We start from the raw sequence: 7874 nt of genomic DNA on the forward strand, positions 1-7874 counted from the left end.
AAGGAATTGCAAATCTAGTTAAATTTAATGTAGCATACTCTCTCGTTTAATCCACCGCTGAACAAATTCAGTTTGACATTTTGGAAAATACCTTTTTTGCAAAACAAAACACAAGCTGACCAGCAACTGTAATTAAAGTCCAAAAATAAATACATTAGAACCTTGCAGATCTCCCTCTTTTAAATCTGAACAAATACAACAATGGACAATAATTGATTGGCATTTGCTCCGTGTGATTATAGAGGAATAATAACATTTTTGGAGCTATCACCTTGACTGTAGGTGGTGGAGGTGGAATAACTATTCATTCTCTGTCACTGCGTCTATTTGAAGCACTCTAGAAAGCCGGTGGGCCCACTTAGAATCATACTCTGAGAGATGAGGGACAGCAGAGAGCGGGAGGGTTTGAGACGTCAGCGAGGGCTGCTGAAGAGATTATGAAAACCGTAAAGAGATGCATGGAGAGGCAGTGATAAAGTCAGATACAGAGGATTCGGGAAGATTGCTTTGAATTAATTAGAAGGAGGATTGAAAGTGACGAAACAAGAAAATCATACTAAGCTCACATACATTTAAAAAAAAATGTTTTTTTTGTATTTGTCAGTAAGCCAATGTTGTCAGCAGAAGTCTGGCAAACAACTGCTTACATGGCAGCTCTGAGGATCGCCTCCATCCGGTTCTATTTCGTCCGGACCATCACTTGCGTGAATTATGGCAGAGCCTCGAGCAAGACATAGCAAACATCTGCTAGCTGATTGGCTCATAAATTCCTGAAGCAACTCACTGCCCTCCATCTATTGTGCTATCTGTTGACAAATGGAAATATCAGGACTGTTTGTTAGGCTTCTCACAGATTTCTGTTTATTAACAACTAAAGGCAACCATGATTGAATTTGTTGCAGCAGCTTTAACTCCAGTTAAAGTTGAAGCATACATATTGGAGCAGATCAAGCTTAAGTTTTAGTCTTAAGTCTTAAGCTTTAGTTCCACAGAAATGGATGAGTTCAATCGAGAAGATATTAAAGTCCCACTTTGATCTTTTTTTGATTTATTTCCAAAGCATTCCTAGTGTTCTTTTAATTAGGATTATGCCGTTTTTAGGCAAAAATTAAAAAAGACTTTCAGAAGTGTAAGCCTGGCCCCACTTCCCATCATCCATTTGTCTACACATTCTCAGTTCAACAAAAATGGTGAGCAATATCTGAGATATCCAGCCATGCAATTTTGAGCCGGATGCCAAATTAGACAAAGAAAACGAAGACATTCATGGGTCTAGTCGTCTACTAGTGGATGCATCATAATGGAGCAGAGAGCTTGAAGCTCGCCGATTGTAGTTTCTACGTCAGAACTACCACCTTTTTCAAATGTCATTTTTTTATCTGCATCTGATTCACACCAATTTTACCCCCAAAAAAAAAAAAAAACCTCAGAAATTACATTTTAATCTTAATTTTCTTTATATATATGCTCCCAATAATGAGAAAAATACTACAAAAACATGTTAAAAACATATCTTTTATCAGAGTGAGCATTTAAATAACTGTACAGGTGTGACCTCCAAAAAGTTTGTATTTGATGTAAAATAAAAAAATAAATACATAAAATCATCCAAGAGTTATTCTTCTTTGTCAAGAATTCAGTCTTGAAGAAATACAAATTGGTTAAATGAACTTGCGTCATCTTTTAGCTGTAACAGTTTAAGACACTTGGTTTCAGAGGAACAAATGTACGTTGAAATATTCATGTTACAAAGGAAAATTTGGTCTCAATGAGTTAAGATTCTGAACCAATACAGAGTATGTTCTTTCTTTTTTTTATTACCATTTTAAAAACATTTATAACAGCTTTGGGCCAACTATGCTATTGTAAAAGCAAAGCAAAATAGCAGCCAAGTTCTTTCCTCTGTGAATGAACATGAAAAAAACTTTAATTTTGAGCAACAAAGTTCAAGTAAAGCTATTTTAAAACTAAGGTTAAATATGATTAAAAGATAACAAATAATCGTGATTTTCAATTTAAAAAAGGTTAATCAGAATGACTTCTATTGGTGTATCCATTGAACATGTTTATTTACCTCCAATATTAAGGCAAAAAATACAGATTTAAACATTACTTGGAGTTTAGATTTATTCTGCAACTTTTTCAAAGTGATTAAAATAGAAACTAATTAAATAAATTAGGGATAAACTTCTGTAATAAGCTACTTTTTTCTTCTTTACAACCATCAACTTCTGCAGTTGTTTATCACTGATAATCTGAATTATGACGTTGATCAATTCAAATATGTTTGATATTCTGATCTCTCAAAAGCAGACATGGTTTGGTGTAAAAATGCTCTTTAACTCTGAGGTCAACTTAGGTACCAAAATCAAATCGGCTTAGACTTGTTATGCAAGACCTGCAGTTACAGAATTAGCTTCCTAAGACAGTCAACGTGCATGCTCAGACGTCTTAATTTAAACCAAAAAATGACCAAACATCACAACACACGTTTTCAATGAAAGCACATCAGTGCTGCGTTGTTAAATAAATAAATACCTTTGATTCTGTTTGGCTGGTGGTTTGCTGGTTAAAGTCCCGGTTCTGAGGCTCATTCTCTTTTTCGCTGATTTCCGTCATTCCGAAATGAAAAAAAAAAAATCCCTCAATAACAACACTTGAGTCCAAAAAGGTTAAATAAACGACAGAACTTGTATTTGAAGACAGCTGCGATACGGCGTTTAAAGACAAATGACTGTAAACTCATTCTCTTTATCGTTCATTCGATAAATTCCGTAACAAAAAATAAAAATATCCTTTCCCTTAAAGGTTTGACCGTATAAATGAGAGTAACGAGGTCTGCTTGTCTGAAGGAAATATCCGGTATCGTCTTGACGTTTTCCCTGCACCGCGTCTCGCGCCTCTGCCCTCGCGCGCGCACACGCGCTTTTACAACTTTTATTTCCCTGTGACGAACGGCGAGGAGCGCTCTGATTGGTCAATCTCCAGCCAGCGGCACCAGTGGAGTTTACTCGGATCCATGTCGGTAGGAGATGATGAAAATCAAATGAAAACAGCTTAAAATCCTTTGCTTTTTTATTTACACTGAAAAAAGAAAACGTTGATTTATTTTACAACTAATATTTTTGTATTTATTCATTGTAAATGAATATTTTTGGCATAATTTACCACCTTGGTGCATTAGATTTGTGTACATTATAGCAAAAAACAATGAAAAAAAACAATTAAACATCGCAAATCTTTTACAGTTTAAGCTTAAAGGAGAAAATGTATACATTTTTATTATTGCAATGCGGAAAAACACTTTAAATGATGGAAGCAATGATTTACTTTTTCACTGTAGTGTTAATATAACACAAAAATCAATATTTACAGGTTGAATGGAAGCCTTTTTGTGCTTTTTAAAATAATATTTTATTGATTTTTAATCAGAACAGTAACATAAATAAAGTGCATTAAAATTCAGCACTATATAAATAGATCATTCTGTATTCCTTTGTTCTTGTGTTGAAATCATAATGCATGGTTCAGACACTACAAGGATCCTCTGGTGAACTGGCTGCCCACAGAGAGCCCAGCAGCCAAGGATGGGTGGCTGATTCAGCACCAAGGACAGCTCCTGCCTGCATGCCTGCCTCTCACTAATTATCAAGCTTAAATGTAAAACTGCCTGGTTTCACACTAACTGTGCTGCACTTCTTTTTATAAACAAATACCCATTATCAAGCAAACTTGGTTGAGTTTTCTAGAATAACTGCTTGCAGTCATTGTGTTATGTACTCCATGATACTGAGTTAAAAATAGAAACAGTTCAGAACAAAGCAGAGGCACCAGTGTGACAGTAATTATTTCGGCTTCTAGTGCATGCAGAAATGTGAAGATGTGCAACTTCATCTGCTTTAAACAAATTCTACATTAATCTCTTGTTGGTTAGATTATTTGTCTAACAGAGTACATGCTTTAATGCGGCTTATAGTGAAATATTGGTCTTTTCGGGGCTCCAAAATGATCAAAGTCTTTCATTACATAACTCTAATCAAATTGTGAATTTCTCACTGGATGCAAATGTCATCAGTGAGCCACAAATCTCACAATTTTTTAATGTTTAGCTGGGTTTCTATGGCAGCTGGATGCCCACATGATTATGTATAATGCATTCAAACTTCACAGCCCTGCCGCTCAGAAAAATGACATGGAAAAAAATAGAACAAAAAGACACTTTGAAGGCTGTGAAAGATCCAAATTTTTTTTTGTGAGTCGCATTTTGTACCCACATCTGTGGACCGAGCAGTCCTGTGAGATACACTTATAATTATGCTCGGTGTTGAGTCACGAAATACCGACGCTCTCCCTAAATGGCAGAGCTCTTTCTGGTATCCATTTTGCAGCATCATCTTTTATTAAGTGCTTTGGAAGGAGACTTTTTCGCTCTACTTACTGGCCTCCATCCACGGACTCTTCTACAATCACTAAAAAACACACAACATCTGACTCAGTTCCCTTTAAGAATAGAGGGATTTAATTTGTAATGTGAGTGGGTTAATTTTTGTACATTTAAGGTTTATAAACTGAAATGCAGGACATTTGATATTCATTTTAAAGACCCACTCCAATGGAAATGGTGTTTTCAAACATGTTCTTGAGGAATTCTTCTCATGATGGAAGACACATACAAAGAAAATAAAGTCTAATTGCATTTCAGACTATTTCTTTATTTAAATCACTGTGAATCAATAGCAGATGAAAAAAATGTAGTTTACAAAAAGCCTGTAAGAGTGATGTAGGTGCTACAATCATGAGTTCGAGTCTTTGCTGCTATTGAGTCTCCCTCTACATGGTGACATTTTCATTTAGTTCTCTATGCCTCTGTTTGGTGCAGTGTGATTCATATGTTGTAAGTTTTCTTGGTGAATTTATGGTTTTGGACAATTACTGTTGTTAAGCCCATTGTAACAACTATGTTGTAATATTGGGATATATAAATTAATTGAGCAACACTCAGAGACAAATTTCTAATGAGCTCCTGTCGCTCTGCAGAAACTATGTCCTAGAAATCACCACAGTTTTTTCATTTTGTCTAAAAATTGTGTAATCATAATTAAAAGACTACAAGGAATACTTTACATTAATCAAAAGAGATTGGAGAGGAACTTTAAAAGGTGAATTTGTTATATAATATTATTGCATCAAAAAGTTAAAGCTATTCCAAAAGTGCAAGTAAAATGTTTTTCCATTAAACTTCTTACTTTCCTAAATTATCTAACTCTCCCAAATTGTTTTATAAAGAGGGTTTTTTTTTTTTTCTAAAGAGAACATCCATAAGAAAAATATGATTTAATATTCATTACATGACATGAAGCTGCAAAATGACCTTGCTGACTTGAAAGTTTCTCTAATCCCAAACTTCAAAAGTACGTGACGGAATATAAATTATGTGCATATTAGACTAAATGATTTTTATTTACATGCCATCCACATAATTTAATTGAGGAACAGACAGCAGAATTAATTTGGAGAGGTTGTAATAAATTAATTAACTCTCAGGTTATTAAGTAGAATTATCCTAAAAACCTATTTAATATATAAATAAAAATCAAATAAACCAAATATGAAAGTGAGATGTTTTTTTTTTATTTCTGTGTCTCCAAACTAAAAAATCTTTACAATTATTCAAGGTTCTATGAAGGACAATCAAATGGATTTCTTCTGTTTTAACATCTAAAGAAGACATTGATGACTATTATTATGTTATAGTAGTCACTGAGAGCACCTTCTGACTTAATCATAGGAAAGCAACATCAAAACCTTTGGAGACATCGAGCGCGCTGCACAAATGAACGGCCTCAAATGGAGTTGGGTCAGCAAAAGTGAGTGAGTGTGGATGGGAAACCAAGCGAATATGAAAGTTCATGTTTCATTTGTTCTGGCAAAGGGCATCAGACTCCCTCCTGTTCAAACATATGTCCCAGTAAAGGCGGTTGGAGACTGACAGTCACAAAGGGCTGGTGACTGTTATGTTGGTTTTTAGTCTAAAATTAAAAAGAATTACTATAAACAAAGTGTCAAATTCTTTGTTTTACTTTTAAGAAGATCTGCAAACTCAATATGGGATCGATTATGGTTAGAATGTACAGATTTTGATTCTGTTTTACTAAAAATTAAAGGATCTTCTCTTCATGCAGCGGCGCAGGTCATGGAGTACAGGCGGGTTATCACATGTTCTCCTGTAACATGCAGCACAAACAGTAAACCTCTCGTGTCTGAGAGCAGCCAGACATGACATGTTCTCTGAGAATCTGCAGCGGTTGAAAAACACAGGGCGATTCAGGGAAGAAAATACAGATTTTCATCGAAAACATTGGTCAGTCAAGCTGCTGTCATCGTGCATGTAAAGGTTTGAAAGCATCTTACAAAAGAGAAAACAATCTGTTTACTTGTACTGTCTCATGAGGATTAAAAAAAGAACTTCATCTTTCCTTGAAGTTAATTTATAAGCCCACCATGCGAAGAGGAGTGCTACTTTAAAGACCCTCTTCTATTTAAATGAGAAAGCTAAATTTAAAGTCTTTGATGTGATGAATCTTCACAGGATGAATCTGGGTCAAACATGAACACAGCTACTCCTGATTGGGACCAAGTTTCTCTCATTATGTAACCAGCAGTCTCAGTGTAAAATGACAATGTAAAACAAAGCGTTCATTTTTCTAAACCTTCACGAGAAGAATAACAAACAAAGTTCAAGAAAAACATTAAATCGTGTTAATCTGCTCCAATCAGTAAAGCTAAACTTGAGATAATTTATTACATTTTAGAGCAGATAGTCGTTGACTCTGAAGTGAGAATACATAACATTTAAATGATATCAGCCACAGATAAATTACAGACCAGCATGTTTGGCTGTAAAGATGAAAAAAAAAATGTGTTATTCAGTATCAGACAGTGACACAAATTAAAGAGTTTTCTTTATCCGTGTTTTAATGTCACCGCAAATAGAAGGAGTGACAAGTGAAGTGAAAACTGGGAAAAGGTTTTAACCAAATTATGAGAAAATTCGATTATTAGAGCTCACAAACAGCAGTAAATTAAATTGCCTGTCCTGAGTCTGGTTTTGAGAAAATGGTTATCGCATAATTAGAGGAAATAAACATATTCTGAGCAGCCTTTTACTGTGACAAGGACTGTTGGAAGAAAAGTGATTATCGAACGAGAGAATTACAGAGATGAAGATGGAATATGTCAGAATTAACCCCTAAACCTCAGGCTATTTACAAGGAAAAATAAAAACACATGCATTCATTTTTTCTTTTATTTATTATTTATAGAACTAATTATTTGAAGTACAATAATACAAAATGCATACTTTGTTAAATTAGAATTAAAGGAAAAATTCTAACATCTTCATCAGCAGCCAAACACTTACACAACTATGTATGGAAAACTGAGAAAACTATTCAATATTTTTTATAATAAAGATTGACCTTTGGAATTCTTTCTAAGTTGTGCAAATTTTAACTCCACATGATTCTTGATGTAAATGTGGACTGTGCATCTGCAGCATATTGGTGGAAAAATGTTAAGCTCTTTCAGGATAGCAAAGTGTTTTTTTCTGAAACAAAATAATAGATCAATAAATATTTTTGCAAGAATATAAAGATGTATTTTTTCCATATTTAATGTAATTTTATTTTATTTCATTTTAATTTAATATTTGCATGGATGGATGAATGACAGATCATGGATGGATGGATGGATGGATGGATGGATGGATAGATGGATGGATGGATCATGGATGGATGGATGGATGGATCCAGGATGGATCATGGATGGATGGATGGATGGATGGATCATGGATTGATGGATGGATGGATCCTGGA

At 34.5% G+C, this 7874-nt stretch overlaps 1 protein-coding gene across 1 annotated transcript in view; it reads right to left on the reverse strand.

Moving 5' to 3' along the window:
• Window positions 1-3005, reverse strand: part of LOC112154551 (SH3 and cysteine-rich domain-containing protein 2) — a 26394-nt gene extending 23389 nt beyond the window's left edge. The window contains exon 1 of the mRNA XM_024285573.2: window positions 2539-3005. Within this exon, the coding sequence (XP_024141341.1) occupies window positions 2539-2619 (81 nt within the window). The 5' untranslated portion in view covers window positions 2620-3005. The remainder of the gene's footprint in view (window positions 1-2538) is intronic.
• Window positions 3006-7874: the final 4869 nt, after the last annotated feature.

Source organism: Oryzias melastigma, linkage group LG19, assembly GCF_002922805.2.
Source record: "Oryzias melastigma strain HK-1 linkage group LG19, ASM292280v2, whole genome shotgun sequence".
Lineage (NCBI taxonomy): Eukaryota > Metazoa > Chordata > Actinopteri > Beloniformes > Adrianichthyidae > Oryzias > Oryzias melastigma.